At 37.0% G+C, this 16,405-nt stretch overlaps 1 protein-coding gene across 2 annotated transcripts in view; it reads right to left on the reverse strand.

Moving 5' to 3' along the window:
* Positions 1-7,429: 7,429 nt before the first annotated feature.
* The window catches only part of STIM2 (stromal interaction molecule 2), a 69,631-nt gene continuing 60,655 nt past the window's right edge, over positions 7,430-16,405 (reverse strand). The window contains exons 6-13 of one of the 2 annotated variants that reach the window (XM_075752358.1): positions 15,668-15,845; positions 14,666-14,843; positions 13,885-14,052; positions 13,572-13,672; positions 13,072-13,310; positions 9,485-9,686; positions 9,060-9,208; positions 7,430-8,680 (exon numbers count right to left, since the gene is read on the reverse strand). In XM_075752358.1, the coding sequence (XP_075608473.1) occupies positions 8,643-8,680; positions 9,060-9,208; positions 9,485-9,686; positions 13,072-13,310; positions 13,572-13,672; positions 13,885-14,052; positions 14,666-14,843; positions 15,668-15,845 (1,253 nt within the window). In that variant the 3' untranslated portion in view covers positions 7,430-8,642. The remainder of the gene's footprint in view (positions 8,681-9,059; positions 9,209-9,484; positions 9,687-13,071; positions 13,311-13,571; positions 13,673-13,884; positions 14,053-14,665; positions 14,844-15,667; positions 15,846-16,405) is intronic. The other variant, XM_075752359.1, reaches the window with a different exon arrangement.

The following is a 16,405-nucleotide window of genomic DNA, read 5'->3' on the forward strand; positions in this document are numbered from 1 at the left end:
CTGCAAAGATGCAGAGCTGATAGAGGCTTTGCCAGCCTATATGCTTTTTCCATTATATGATAAATAATCAACACTTTAATCAAGAACCCTACGGACAAACTGAAGTGAAACCAGTGACCAACTCACACTATTGCTTCTGCAGAGGGCTGTATTAGGCAACTACAACTGAAAATAATTCATATACAGATTCAATTACCAATATCCTTTTTTTATCGAGGAAAAAGTAATTAATTTATTCTGCACTTTAAGTTTTCTAAACACAACTCACACTGATCCCATGGGCCACACCTGTACAGTCACTCACTCATCTCACTGCACTCCTGTCACCTCCACTTAGGTGAGATTTTTGGTTACAAGAGAAGCCACTTTTAAAAAGCTATTCTTGATGTACAGCTAGTGCTTCTTCCTTCTCAGAGTTGCTGCAAGTTAAAAGGAATATTAAAATGATAGCAAGGACTTTTCTTTTTTTTTGGTAGAGCGCCACAGGTTCTCAAACTAATGCTCATGCTCAAAATCACAAGGCTATGCATTATTCCAACAGTCATTTGGAAAGGCTTTTCATTGTGTTCAGAAGAAAAAACCCCAAATCCCAAATCTTCAAAATATGAAACAATTTAAGCTCAGTAAGGCTCTTTCAAGCAAAAGCAGTAAGACTCAGGATTTTCAAGCCTAACTGTAGCACCCTAGCTGCCAAACAAAACTGTGTCCACCTTTCCCTTCCCAGTAATATTGCTGTCAAACTTTAATAATAGCATGAAGCAAAGAAATATTGGCCAGGATCCTAAGCAGAACAAAGAAATTTATCTCAAGTTTTAAAATATTTTTTTTTTTTTAAAATGAGTTTATATACTCTAGGAACAGTCTAAGGTGAATTAACATTACATAACAGTTTCACTAACACAGTTTCACTTTTCAAAATGGAAGTCAGATTTATTCAACATTAAGTGTAACAACACATCAGAAATCAATATCCACTTATAAAATAAAGCAAAGTAACATGAATATAAACACAGGAAAATACTGTCTGAGACTCTCCAAGCAGGACATTTCTCATAAGACTCACAGGAAAAAAAAAAATATTTTTATATGCAAACTCAATTCCCAAAACCTGTTTTTTCCAGTTGTAAAGCAATATATAGCTAATGGGAGGTAAATTAGAAAGGGGAATGAAATGCATCATGCTGTACAACACCAAAGAAATACTCCAACTGCATTTGTGTACAGCATAAACAACATGCAGTAGATGAGGTTCAAAGCAAGTACAGTGTGTATATATTAGAGAGACAGAAACTAGTCAGTCTGAGGGTTTTGTTTCTTATTTTAGTTCAACTAACGAAAACAAACAGAAGCTAAGAGCAAATAGAGGAAGAGCAGAATCTGCATGGAGAACATCTCTTCCCAGAACAGTAAAGCATCTTAAGAAAGAATTAAATTGTGCACATATTTACTTGTCTTGGTCCTCTTCTTGCTATGTCATTGAAACATACCTAGATTCAATGACGGGCTTTACGCAAATATCTACATTTTTATAAAGCTGTAATGAAACAAAACAATGCAAGTCATTCAGATTCTGCTAATCTTTTAAGTCAGGCATTAATATGCTGAACACTCACTACGACTCAATGTTATTTAAATTAAAAATAAAAACGGGGCAAGACATCTCCCAAATAGCCTCGTTGAAATGTACGGTATTTTAATTATTTTTGTTGCTTGGAGGAGAGCAATGTGAAAATACACATGCTACCCAATTCATTTCATTAAGAACTATTTAAACAATTCTTTTAGACAAAAAGCTGGGATCTTTGTTGGTTCTAGTCAGCTCACAGCCTGACAGATTTCTCTTGCCAGTTTTGTTTTAGTTTTTTGGTTTGTTTTTTTTGTTTGTGGTTTTTTTTTTTTAAACAAACCAACCCCTAAGATCTCCTATAGCTTTTGTCAGCTATTGAAAAGCAAGCAAGCATAGCGCACATGCAAGTTATTAGAATTAGATAACCAAATATAATTAACTACGAAGTTCCAAGCAGTAAGTACATCTACATTCCCCTGGGGAGACTCGGTCTTATTGGGAGGTGGATCTGAAAGCTGATAAAGAACACAGGTTTACCTGGTTCACTTCAGAAGTTCTCTGCCTTCCACCTGAAGACTTCCAGGAACCCATTCTACTACCTAACCAGCTAATAAGCTAGTACAAATACTCAAGATTAATTCATTTCAGTAAGAATGGACCGATGGTTGACAACTGAAGACTGACTTTTGTAGGGCTGGACATACTGACCTTAATCTTAAATGAATTCAAGTCTGAAAATAATTGTGCAACATCAAGTTAAGATACAAATCAAAACCAAAGGAGAAGTCAAAAAGGATAACTTTACCACTCATACACAAATTGCACCAGTCAATGCTGCACCTAGTTCAGCTGAAGTACAGCAGTGTTTCTACAACAATATCCAGCCATGATCTAGTCTTTAAAAAGCAACTGTCTACCACTTATCTATTAGTAATTCTCATCTGAAAAAATACTGTATTCTAAACATGAACACAAATCAACTATCAGTACCTGTTTTTAACAGTAGAGGGATCACAAAGAACTGAGTTGAATTAAAATAAGAGGAATGTAAAGGAGAAAGTCTTAATTCAGGTGTCTTTAGCACGTTAAGACACACTACTGAAATCATTATCTGAAAGTGCTCTGAGGTCTGGCAATCACATAAATTAGTGCTATAACTACCAAATTTAATGCTGGGTCAAAAATGGAACAGAAATAAGAAGGTAATGCCCTGCGGAGTACATCTAAAGAAGAAAGTTGTGGGGGTTTTTTCACCTTGGATAAAGAATTACTGATCTGAAAGTTGTGAGATTGAATGTACCTTTCATCTCCAGCAATGTAAGTTGTGAGCGTTCCTTAGTTTTCTGACTTAGGAACAGATGAAATACCTCTCAACTCTTTATCACCCTCTGCAATGAGCAAGGGGAATTCCTTTTTACCCTGCTCAAATGTGCTTTCCTTAACATCTAAGCAGAGACAAATCTTCCCACTTTCATTTCAGTAAGCATTAAATACACAGAACCCACACAAAATTTGGTAAACTTAAGATTCAAAGTTGTAGAGAAAAAAAAAAGATAACACAAATCCATTTTATTTCTGAAAGACTGGACTGGTATGCACTGCCACCTTGCTAAAGTAACATCAGGGGCTAAAGCAACTGCGAACAGTTTAAAGGTTCATATTGTTACAATTTAGATGAATAAGTGCATTCTGTTTATGCAAGAGAGGACTAAGTGGAGTTTCAGATCAGCACCATCTCTACAGGGCTGGAAGGGAAAGCCATCTGTTGGCAATGTGTATGACACTGTTGAACTACTACTGAAGCCTCAACAAATGGCTACCTAAATAAACATTTACACACTGTCAGGCACTCAAACTCTACTGGCAAATGCCTGTTTTTGTTATACCAACATCTGTGTTTAAGTCACTAGCAGAAAATTTTACCAGCACTTAGAACCAAACAGCCTTGGTAGGTGTAACTTATTCAATGAAGATGCAACATCCAGGATTAAAATGCCTACAGCACTTCAGAGCAAACAGCGTTTCAAACATGAGATGGTAATGCATCACTTTAGTCAGTGCAACTGGAACAGATTAGAAAACCATGTTCACCCCACTTAACATATTGTACAAGGAGATAAGTAAATAGTAAAGAGGTCCAAGAACCAGTAATTCCTCTATTTGCCTTCAAAAAAAATTTTTTTTAGTTAAGCATTCAGTTCATTTACATTCTTCTCCCCTGCTTGTAAGTAAATGAAAACTAAATGCTTCTTTGCATACATTATAAAATTAAGGTAGTAATCCCTCTCCAGCAATGTGTCTTGGAAATGGAATGAAACTATCCTGAATCTCTTAAACCCGGTGGTATGAGAAATGCTAATTAGAGCTCATCTCTCTCCTGTGCATGCTGTTTTCCCATATATTGGGAAGCAAAAGGGCAAAATCTTGAAAGCTTCAATTTCTAATGAATTTTATCTATTTAGGTCATAAATTAATGCCTAACTCAAATTGGCATCAATAAATATCATAAGAAAACTGAGGTCAAGTATCCTTGGCTTCACCATCTTCAATGTTTCCAAACGAGGAACTGTATTCTTCCTATAACACTTCAACTATAGCCTTGACTATGATGGAGAATCTTCCCTCTTTCAGCAAACTGCCCATCAGAAAGTGGAGGGTAATCTGCTGCCTAGGTACTAGTGAAGTAGGGAAAGAAAAGCTGACATATGCCTGGAACTGCCAATGAGCAATTTTAAATTCCATCACCAAGCAGGGAAAAAGAACCAACTGTTTTAATCTCAAGGTCCACCGTAAGCTGGTCAAAAGTATTCCCCATGGCAACCAGAAATGCCTTTTCTAAATTTTTTACACTATTAGGAAACAAGCATCCCATAGCTTTAGTAAAGTAAGCATTGTGGATAAGTTTTGGTTTGTTCAGTTCTGGAAAATTGGGATTTCTTTTCTTCTTTATATAGAACCACACACTTGACAGTTCTTGCTTTTACAGGTGAAAGACACAAATGGTAACCTCTTCAAGGAGAATCCTTTCAAGCGGTTTCCACAAAGGGGCTGCTGTCCTGACAAAGGACTCTAACAAAATACTTAAGTAAAGATCCTCATCTTCTGAGGAAAAACTGGAAAATTTAAAACAGAACATGGATTTTAGCTATAAAAGCTCAAATTAAGAAAAAAAAAAAAAAGCCAACCCAACTGTGATCACAACCATTCTGAGTTTAGAGCTTTGGAATTCTCAGTCATTTAAGGATGACAACACTAGATGATTGTCTCAAATGACCGACAAGCCCTACAGAAATCCTAGTGGTTGGAACACTGGCTGGACTCACTGTCAGCCAGTTCAAGTTACCCCATTAAGCAAACAGAGAAAAAAAACTGGAGGGCCTTTTAAAGGACATTGTCTCTCTTCTGAGATGTTGACATATGCCAGGTACTTCAACATTAAGACTAGATTTGATGTTTGCCAATGAGTATCTTAGAGTCAGTGCTCTCAGAATACCTTAGCAAAAGATGCTAACGTTTTGAAGAGGAGCATTTCTACAGTAGCCATAGTAGAAGCAATGCAAGTCACTTAGATGATGGACAAATTTAGGTGGCAAAATGTGTAAGGGGGCTATTAAAATAATAATAAAACCCCCTCAACTGTGAGCCTAAAATTAGTTTGTGTTCCAACATACAATACTCACCACTGCTGATCACATTAACTTAAGCTTTTAGTTCTCCAATATTTATTAAGTAGCAGCCATAGTTACAGGACAGCTGGTGGTAAACTGAGTGTTGAGAGCAGTCTGTGCTCCAAAGGTTTGCCATTTTGAAGCCAAAAATCTATCACTTTGATAATCTCATCCGATTTGCTTGTACAACACCATAACATTTTTTTTTCCCAGAAGACAGTTAAATTGTGTATTTTAAAAAGATACTTAACACAAACTCACAGTCAATGAAGAGTCCAACACTTCCTCTGTTTCAATTTTTTGTTATACTTACTACAGAAAACTGAATTTGTCTGGTTTGGCTTCTCAGTATTTGAGCTTGCCTGACTTTGATGTCAGGATTAAGAAGTGCTGCCCTCCCACTCCGCACTACCAGATATTTTTTTCCATGTGTAAATATTTACTGTCCAGTATCAAAATGCTGCTTCATCTTCTTTGGTAATGACAGTTCCTCAAACCTCACACTGTACTCTACTATCCAGCCCCAGATCTTACTTTAAACTCAATTACTGCTATAGCCTTCTCAAGTGCAGACATCAACATTGAACAGTTTTCTGGTAGTCTTCTCCATGCTGTTTTGGAAGCAAAGTAAGTTCTCTACTTTTATGTATTTTTTCCCTTCATGTACGTTCAAGGACTTCATCGGGCTTTCAACTACAACTCTGAAGGCTTGGCACTGAGGTGGTTCTCTGGCACAAGTCTTTTTACATCGCTGCTTTTTGTCTACTATATACAGAGTGTACAAACTTTGTTCAAAGAGACCATTGTTACTTTGTGATGACTTATTGCAGCTATAGCTGTTTAATCTGATGATTCAGAGAATAATGGCACAATACCATGTTCTTATTATTTTCTCTTCCACTGTTTTTTTCTCTTCTCCAAACTTTATCAAAGAGTTGATGCCTTCTATGCTTTTCTGTATAAATTATTGTCTAACAAAGAATGATGGTATAACTCTAGATTGCTTCTGTTCTCTTAAAGGAATTAATCTATGTACCAGGACTTCTAAGGTACTTGCACATGTAAGATCTCCACCCCATTTTCTAACTCTCCTCTTCTAACCATTTCCCTAGCCACAGTAAATGCTTCTGTTAACATCACCACTGCTTCTTGAGGACAGAACTAACACATCGGTTATGTACAGTGGAACCTAAACAGAAAATGATAGAAAAGACACATATCACTTGATTTCAATTAGCTACAGGTTTTGAAGGCTCCTTACTAGAAAACAATTTAGGCAGTCAGTGAATTCATTCTTTCATACTGTACAGCATGTACATATTGGCAGAAGTGAGCCCCTAATCACAGGTCCCTGGCACTGGCACCCGCTACTGAGGCAACTAGAATACCCCTATGGAAGAGCTGAAACTATGTAGTCATCACTGGGTAAATTGCTTGTGTTCACTAGAGCAAGAAGTATTTCTTTGGAATGTACCTCAAAAGAAATTCCTGCTCAGTATTAATATTTTCAGACAAACTGAATGAAAGGCACTGTTGCTCAAGCAGTACATTTGTTGTCTCCAACTGTTAAAAAAAAAAAAAAGATGCTTTTGAACAACTAGCTACTGTTGCCCCAAGAAGGCTTCCTTGTTACCTCATAGTAATTTCATCTCTCCCTATAAAAGCTTAGCATAAAAATTGCTTTTATCTGAAGCATGTCGAGTCTCACCTTTATATCTATCTTTATATCTAAAATTATGAGTTAGTATAACAGTATGCATTATAAAATTAGACCATTTACTTCAGACATGTCTGAACAGCTAAATCTTCAAACTATACAAAAATAAAGTGTATGAAATCTTACAAAAGGAGGACATTAAGACATTAATAGCTAATCCAAAAAATATAATAACTTATACACAGCAGTAAGCATAAGCAATGTAGCCTACAACAGCTTTCATTTAACAGGACCTCTGAAACATGTCTGAAATAAGCATCAGCTAAAATTGGAACATTCCCAAGCACAATAATGTTTCCAATTTATTATCTTTACCACAGTACAAACTTTCACAAACCAAATGTCCATTGTCTGTCAGTCTGTAAACAAAAGGTACTATCCCCCTCCTCATTTTAAGAGGGTGAATATGTTCAGTCCTCAGTCAAGTTTCATATCCATCACTTGCATAAGGAATGAAGAGCCTCTTCTCTTGTTAAATTACTTTGTTCTTTTTTTTTTTTTTTTGTCATACAGCCTGCAGTGAAGTAAAATCACAGTGAAAGTCCTGGGAAAAACATGATCTTTACAGCAGGACTTGAACCATTCTAATAATAAATGCATCTAACAAAGCTTCCCATAATAAAAGCATGGCATTTCCATGTCCAGAAATCAAGTCAATTAGAAATCCTAAGTTCTACTTAAAAACCCCAAAAGATCTAAAAGTGAAAAGATTCATCTTCTCAGTCAAATACAAGTCTTTCAGTTTCACTTGCAGAGAGACTTTTCCAGTCTGTAAAACAGTAGTGCAATTCAATTAGTTCTACTCCTTTTATTTTTCTTAAAGTCCAGTAGATAAATGTCCTAGCTCTACGGAAAGATAGGAAGATGCTCCGGTAAACAAGAAACTTTGGCAAGCCCAGGAAGGCTTACTAGTCCATTAAAGCTTAGAAGTCCAAAGTGGCTTAAAAATGGTTTATGAATAAACAAAACAAAAAACCCCAGCAAAACAAAATAGAAAAACTAAAAAAGATAAACTAAAAAAAAAGAGAAGAAATAAATAGGCAGAAATGAATGTAAACTGTCTGAACTTTTTAATGCTTTCTCATTGACAGCTGGCATGACTTTTGATAGTACAGTCAGTTAAATATAGTTGACCTACCGAGCATTCCATTAGGGCATCCAGTCTGGAATGCTCAAATGGAATTACATTCCTAAATATTTAAAAAATAGAGTTCTTATAACATTACTATAGATTTCTTCTGTCCACCTCACTTACACTTCTTCTTAAAGAGGCTTTTTATTTTTGATGGCTTTTTGTTTTTTTCACCATTTTGGTACAGGTCCTGTGGGATGCTACTTATCCTAGGGACAGAAGCAGCTTCATGGCAGGGTTTACTGTCACTGCTGGCTGAAGAACACGAGGTGTGCCGAGGCTTTGGGACTGGCATCCCAGTTGAAAGCTGGTTCATGCTGCAGGACTTCTCCAGGATTCCATTATAAACTTTGCTTGCAGGACTAAAGATCATGCTCTTAGTTTCTGCCATGCCTACACAGTCAGGAGAGCCCCTAGAAATATCTGCAGTTAGAGAAGAGGAGTCTCCTGTAGATGATTCCTCCAGTGAGAATTCTTCTGGGGATACTTTCTGAGGAGAAGGCGTCTGGTACATCTCAAGACTTGCTGGAGGAGACTGCTTCCTTCCAGTGGATGAATTTAAGGAGTCACATTCCGAACCTGTTTCCTGTACTTCCCTGAGTCAGAGCAGAGAGGAGAAAACATAATGAAACTACTATTTCCTTCCTGCAGTTAAAAAGGAAATTAATTTAGAGTCAATAACGTTAGTCTAAAAGCACCACCCACACTTTTCCTTAGTAGTTAATTAACAAAAAACCATTAGGTTAAATATTTTAACTTACAACTTGCATTACATCATTTTATTATCTAAGCTTAAGATAATTAATTTGTGCGATCTTGTTTTTGTGGGCAGCAGCATCTGCCCAGAATCAGTCATTTGTATCTCACTGCAAAGAAAAACTATCTTTCTGGCACATGAAGTCAGAAAAGTTATGAAATGAAAGAAGATTTAAGCCTATCATATACAAAAAGTTTCTTCAGGACAAGTGTCCCTACCTTTCAACAAGCTCATTTGCTCCTTCCAAAAGGAATTTAACCTTTTCCTATGAGGCCATGTAACAAGAGTAGGTACACGCTCAACATGCTGTAAGAATTGTGTTACCATCCATCTTCTCTTCGCCCAGTAGCTGACATTGCTTTTGATCCTAGTTTCAGATGTAAAAGCCAGTAACATATTGTAATGGAGAATCAGGGTTAGTTCAGTGCACCCTGGATTGTAACATTACTTAACTGTATACGACATGCTAGCTATTTACATACACATACCAGACTAGAACTCTCTCTGTTCCATGTGGACTACATTAATTTATATTATCCTACAGATTACTTTAACTTTTGGCTTGGTTCAACCTCTTAATTCTAAACTGTTAGTCTCAAATAATCCTATCAGCGTTCCAAGTTCTGTTTGCTAATCTCCGTACCATTGTTTATCAGCAGAGAAGTAAATGGCTTCCTCCTCCTCTTCAGTTCGATAAAGAGCTGGGCAGCTCGACACAGAAAGGATGTCAGGGTCAGGGGAGTGCAAAGCATGCTGAGACTGTGGAGATGATGGCACAACATTGCGTCTTGATCGACACAAGCTACTGCTTCTTGCCAGTGTGCTGGGAGGTTTTACAATGGACCCTGAGGCAAAGAAAAAGCAAACCAAAACCCTCCAAGTGACATTGATGTTAACAATATCTACTCTGAAGACTACATAAGCAGCTATCTGCTTCAGTCACAGCGGTTCTTAAACAACTTTGACATTGCTTGACTGTTTAGGGGAAAGAAAAAGGCTGGCATTATAGATTCTACAGTTAGATGAAGAAGCTGCAGATGTAACTGCAGCAGTTTTGTACCTGCCAAATGTTACTCTGACTATGTGCAAAGCTCTGGCTCACTATGCTCTCTTGAGAACAAAGAAAGATTCTACTGAAACTCCCAACTCTTTATAAACTAAAAATAGCAGTGCTGAAATGAAATTAGTGTGTTACAATATCCTGTATTTCACTTGTGTGGCAATTTGGAGCTTAAAAGAATATGTAAGAGTTTTGAAATGTAGGTATATCTAACCAAACAGCTAACTGAAATACACTGCATTAGTTCAAAGTTACATTAGACATGGAAGACCAATTTCATTTGTAACATGATGGGAAATATACAATTCAACCTCATTTTAAGCTCAAGAATTTCCTGTTTGATAACACTTTCTTTTGCCAGGCTAACTATGAATTTCCAGAAACAAAAATACTAAGAATGGGTGGAGACAGTAACACAAGATTTGACCAGGAAAGTATCTAACAGGAAGTTACAAACTAAAATGTTCCTAATCCAATTCCCCCTTCAGAAGGTGATTAGGCAGCAATACTTCTATGGAAATAAATCTACAGACCTGTTTTCAGGTTAGCTGTTATAAGCTTCAGGATTTCTGATACTCCTCCTCAAATTGTCCCACAGAATGCATCATTGCTTATGTAAGACCTTTACTGATGTTCAAAATGTTTACCAAACAACACACTTTTTAGTGTGTCTATTTTTGTAGACAAGGATGTCTAGCCTGACAAAGTGCATTTTATATTTTGGGATGCCAGTTTAGCATCAGAAAAATTACAGTTTCCCTTCCTGGAATCTCAGGTGTCATTCTGCTTTAAATGCAGGAAATCACAACTTTCACAAAACTGCAAGTAGCTACACCTTCGTCAACACTTATGCTTTGTTTCCTGACAGGCTGAGCAGAAAAGAAAGGTTTATATGTCCCAACATGACAGTTGTCATGTAACTCAAACTTTTGATTTTACTTTTGATGAACTCCCTACTGACCTGAAAAGCAGGTGTTGGCAGCTCAAAAATAAGCTTATGCCATTACAAAAATATTCCTAAAAAAGCAAATGTGAACCAAGAGAATAATAATCCCTTTAGGAAATTTGTACAACATGTCCATGTAAATCAGATGTCATACTACTCGTTGGTGTAAAAAAGAACAAGATTGCACCATTACTGATTTTTTTCAGAGAAGTTAGAAGCATTTTGGTTTCTTGTAGGTGTATATACAAGGGATTACGAAGGATTCAAGCAATGACAATTTAACATCTAGAATTTTCCAGTACACTAAGTGAAGGAATCGGCTGAATCCTAATCATTCAAAGGAAAAGTAGAAGTTTCACTATCACCTTCCTGTAACAACTTGTACATCCCCTTTTGTTCTTCAGCTCAGGACTGATTAAACAGATCTAATACTTCACACCATTTTAGCCTATCACCCCAACTGCTGCGCCCTGTCTGGCAGACTTCAAATTTTGTAAATCTTAAGAGATCAAAGGATGCTGACCAAGTGAGGTAACAGCCCAGACAGTTCAATTTAGGTCCAGACACTGAAACAGTCTCTCATAACTGACTTGTCTGCACACTGCATTTTGCTTGAAGCCATTTTGCTTCTGTCCTTCCTCATGTGCATTGTCATTTTTGTCTAAACGATAGGAATAATTTAGCAGTTACTAAACTAACCTACAATAATTTGACTCCTGAACTCATTTCAGCAGATCATTTAGCATATTTTCCCTCTCTGTCTGGGCTCCCAAGTGTTTCCAGTTGTTTGGGGTTTTTTTTACTGAGTAGAAATTATAAAAGCTAGTAAATTAAGGAGAAGCTACTTCCCTCATGTGATGACTTGAACAAAATCAGGCTCTCATGCCTTATCAAAATTCAGAAAAACACATTTAAAGTTTTTGTAATGTTACTAAGATTCAGATAACTTTAATCACTGACTGAGACAGCATCCATTAGCTAAATACTTCCAAATGAAGTGAATTCTAACAGAGTCTGAAGTCGTACATACATGTTTAAGTGTTTTGTCATTTTAGAACATCTGAAAAGTCACGATAATAAATGAAGCTCTTCATTTTGAAATCAGACCACAGGTTTCTCCATACAAACTTGGAAGTTTAGCTCTACACAATCATATTTTACTGAAATACAAGAAATTTGTTGCTAAGATTTAAATCAAAGCCTTCACAACAAAGACATCCAGAGAGACAGTATTCTTTAAAAGTGATCAGAACTTGCAACAGTGCTGCAAGGGGATTAATGACCTTTTCAATGTGGCCTGTAGAAAAAAAGTTGGTACATTCAGAAGAAAAACGTGTGCCCAATATGCACTAAATGAAGCCAGCAAAATGGCGGCTATTCTCATGCTATTTTAAAATACAGTTCTAATTTCTTCTGAGAATGCCAGCCCTGAAAGAAAAATGTATACATATGACAAAACTTTTTTCCTTGCTCATTCCTCAGCTTGATATTGCTTGTTTGAATAGCTACATGGAGCTCATCCTTTTGATTTGCCTCTAGAGTCCAGTTAATCACAACTTCCATGAAACAAGCTCTTGTATTGACGCAATGACTCAGGATACGAGGGTGGTCTGAATCCCCAGTGTATATCTTTTGATCATAGTTTAACCAAAGCTGGATTTCTCTCCCTCCAGCACTTGGCCCCTCTGCCTCACACTCAAACAACCCGCTGTATCCAAACACAAACATTCTGCCTGAAAGCCTCCCTTAGACAACAACAGGCTTTTGTTCCAGCCACTAAAGAATGTTTGAAAAGCTGTGTAGCATGTTGCCTCTCAAAGGATGTGATCTTCCTAGTAGTAGCTCAAGGGACCCTAGACCAACTCCATTCCTTCCACCTGAAAGAATAAATGTGCTAACAGAAATCCAGCATTACTCATTATAAATTTTTGTCTAAGTGACAATCCAAGCATGACAAGCAGACTTGCAAAACCTTAGCTGGTTTTGCCCCCCACTCCCCCCCTGAAAGGGAATACAGGCTTTTTCATCATGTTATCTTTATTGCAGAACCCAGTTTTCAGTTTATGCAAGTCCCAAAAAATGCATCTGAAATGCTAGACAGAATTTTGGTCCTTTTGGCTTTGATTCAATCCTGTCTGACATCAGCACTCTTCTCCCACTTGACTTTAAAATCCCATGCCTCCACAACTCTATCCCTTTTTTTTTTACTAAGGTCACCACTTACCATGAAACTGTGAAACTATTGGAGGAGTATCTTCATCTAAGTCATCAACTCCCCCTGCAATTGGGTAAGGAGGAATGGAAACTCGAGGCATAACTACCCAGCTGTGATCAGAGTAGAGAGAGGAGGTCAAGCTTGGTAGCCCAGAATTGTGTGCTATTTGAAAACCACAAATCTTCTCAATCTGTTGCCATCGATAAAGACGCTCTCGCAAACATGTCGTCAACTCAGAAAGTGCTTTCCTGCAGAAAAGCACATATTAAAGTTATATACACTGTTCTTAATGATAAAGCAAAACAACACAAGTGCAGTCATTCTAGCATACCAGAAGATCCATCAGGACTGTCCAAATATTCACACTGCATCTTTTAAAGTATCTTTTAAGCTGCTTTACTTAAAAGTGTAAAAACACGAAGACACTAAATTCCGTAACTCTCAAAAAAATTCCATTGTTCCAGGAATAAACAAACACAAAAGAATATGCATCCTGGTAATACTCTTACTTTGCTTCAAGGATTTTATGGTCCACTTCATCCAGGGAGGAGCTGTGTGCAACATGTAGTGTTCCAAATACAGTGCTTCTCTTCTTTTTTATCTTTTCTGCCTAAACAGCAAGATAAATTAAATGCATAAAACTAGATACTTAACACAGATGAGAAGACATTAGCAATATTGACAAGGAGCAAACAACTACTCAAGGGAGAAAAAAAAATTAAAATATCCAAACACTTATCTGAATAATTTTTATTTACTATTTCATATCTCTAATAACAGACCAGAAAAGTCTTTAAGCAGCTGAAGAGTAAGAGTTGGTACCTCATCTTTGGCAATTGCTAATTGCATTTCTGCATGCTGTCTTTTGATATTGTAATATTGTACTTCAACTTCATGTGTTAACTGAAGCCACTTCTGCAAAGCTTCAGGAACAGACCAATTACTTCTCAGCTCAAACTCCTTCTCAGCCTTTTTTAAAGCCATGCGAACCTAGCGATCAAGAAGAAATACAAGTGTCACCAAGAGTGTCATTAGAACTGACAGCAGAAGAAAGTGAAATATAAGCACCTTTATACCCCACAGCAACAAACTAAGGCTTTACAGAGCTTTCACGTGTGCCAATTGCTGTCAGGAAGGCAGATCAGGCATTTCTGAAATATTGCATACAAATTTCCACATACTGTATTATACTCAGATTTTTTTTTTCCCCTATCATATATGGTCCCTAACTTGAAGCTTAAATATTTTTGTAAGATACCATTTTCTATTTAGTACAATAAATCCAATCTATCACTACTCAGAGTGAGACAAAGCTACTTCTCTCACCTCATAACAAGATAGAAAAAAAAAAGCTTTTGTATATATTTTGTTCCATGAATCCAACAACGTTATGATAAGTTAATATACAAAGTGTATGTCTTTTCATAGTTTCAGGATTATTTTTCTAGATAATGGTATGACTGACAGACGATCATTAAGTGCTCTCAGAATTTTCCATTCAATTCTAGCATTACAGAAATGCTGCTTTAAACACTTTTAAGGACCTAATAAAACCAGGACCAATTTAAAGTCAACACTACAATTGTTAACAGTTTGCAGATACCTGTACTAGCTCCTCCTCTGCATATTTGAGCCTGCTGAGCTCACATTCAGCTCCCTCCCTCAATTCCCTTAGGCGATGTGCTTCCCGTTTTGCATCATTGATCTCATCCATCATTTTGCGCTCCAGATTTTGCTTTTCCACAGCAACATTTCTATTCTCTTCTTGTGCCTTCTCAAGTCTTCACAATTGAACAAAAAATATGAGAAAAAAAACAAAAACAAAAACACAGCACATTTGTTAAAAGTTGCAGTCCTCAGGAGAAGAAAATGTGTCCAGCAACAGGGCAAAAGGCAATGGGCACAAACCAAAACACAAGAGGTTCCGTCTGAACATCAGGAAATACTTTTTCACCATGAGGGTGACTGAGCACTGGCACAGGTTGCCCAGAGATGTGGTAGAGTCTGCATCCTTGGACATATTCAGAAGCTGCCTGGACATGGTCCTGGGCAACCTGTTCCTAGATGACCCTGCTTGAGCAGGTGGGGCTGGACAAGATGACCTCCAGAAGTCCTTTCCAATCTCAACCATTCTGTGATAATAAAGACTGTGCAAGCTTCATGAACCAGCAACAATTACATCACACAACGTGATGTCCACGTCAGACAAAAATATGAGAACTTGTAGGTGAACCTTCATTACAGGTGTAATAAGATCAAAATACAAGTCTTTATAGAAATGTTCTCATTTCCATGTATGTATGTATTCCAGAATAAACTGTAATTATATGAAAATAACAGTACGTACTATTTAATCTGTAGGTAAAACACATTGAACCTCTTTCTCTAGCTTCCTCCCCAAATTCATACTGTCTGCTAAAATATCCAGGAGCAATTCCTACCCAAAACCCCATCGTCACTGAAATCACAATTTCCATGCAAAATAACGATGAACAAAATCCAAAGGCAGCTTAACGCAAATAACTTATGACTGTAAAGGATCTGTATTTGTATCTAACCTCAAAACAAAAGGAAAACTAAACATTAACTTTTTTAGTTTTTATACCTTTCCTGAAGGTCAAGAAGACTTTGCTCTGCTGTTTGGAGGCTTTCTAAGTCTTTCATCATTTTTGTGATATGTTCTCTTGAGGTTCGGTTCTGTGTATATGCAAACCAGCAGCCTCCAAAACCAATAACTATAGAAACTGTTAATATAAAATCCTTCATCCAGTTGTGAGGGGGACCTGTGCAGAAAATAACATGATCATTAACTAGTTCATTGATATAGACATCAGATTATGGACTTTCCCCTCCCACCTCGGCCCAAAAGGTGACAGAATCTGATGCTAAACAGAATTCTATCTCATTTATCTCAAACTACCTCCAACCTTTCAAATGGATTCCAAAGCATTTTCCATAGAACATAAGCAACTCTAATACAATCTACTTAATCTATACTAAAACATACATTAGATTGAGGAAAGCTTACTAAATTTTTACAGCTCTGTTGTGGTACTCTACATGCTGAAACTAGGTACAAGCAGCCATGCAGACCACTGGTGATGTGGTAAGGAAATGTCTGAATATGCTAAAATGGGTCAGATGTGGAACTGCTGCATTAAATTTCACTGCGCTTAAACTCGAGTCTGCACAAAAGACACTGGTACTGGATTTGCACCACCATGTCCTTTTTTTATTCCTTGAGGAAGGTCATCCCCTCTCATTTCAAGCATCACAGCTTCTATTGTCCACGCTAATTGGGAAGTGAATGTAACATTAGCTATAAATGTAATTTAAGCAGTCA

The sequence above is a fragment of the Balearica regulorum genome, chromosome 4 (assembly GCF_011004875.1).
Source record: "Balearica regulorum gibbericeps isolate bBalReg1 chromosome 4, bBalReg1.pri, whole genome shotgun sequence".
Taxonomy (NCBI): Eukaryota; Metazoa; Chordata; class Aves; order Gruiformes; family Gruidae; genus Balearica; species Balearica regulorum.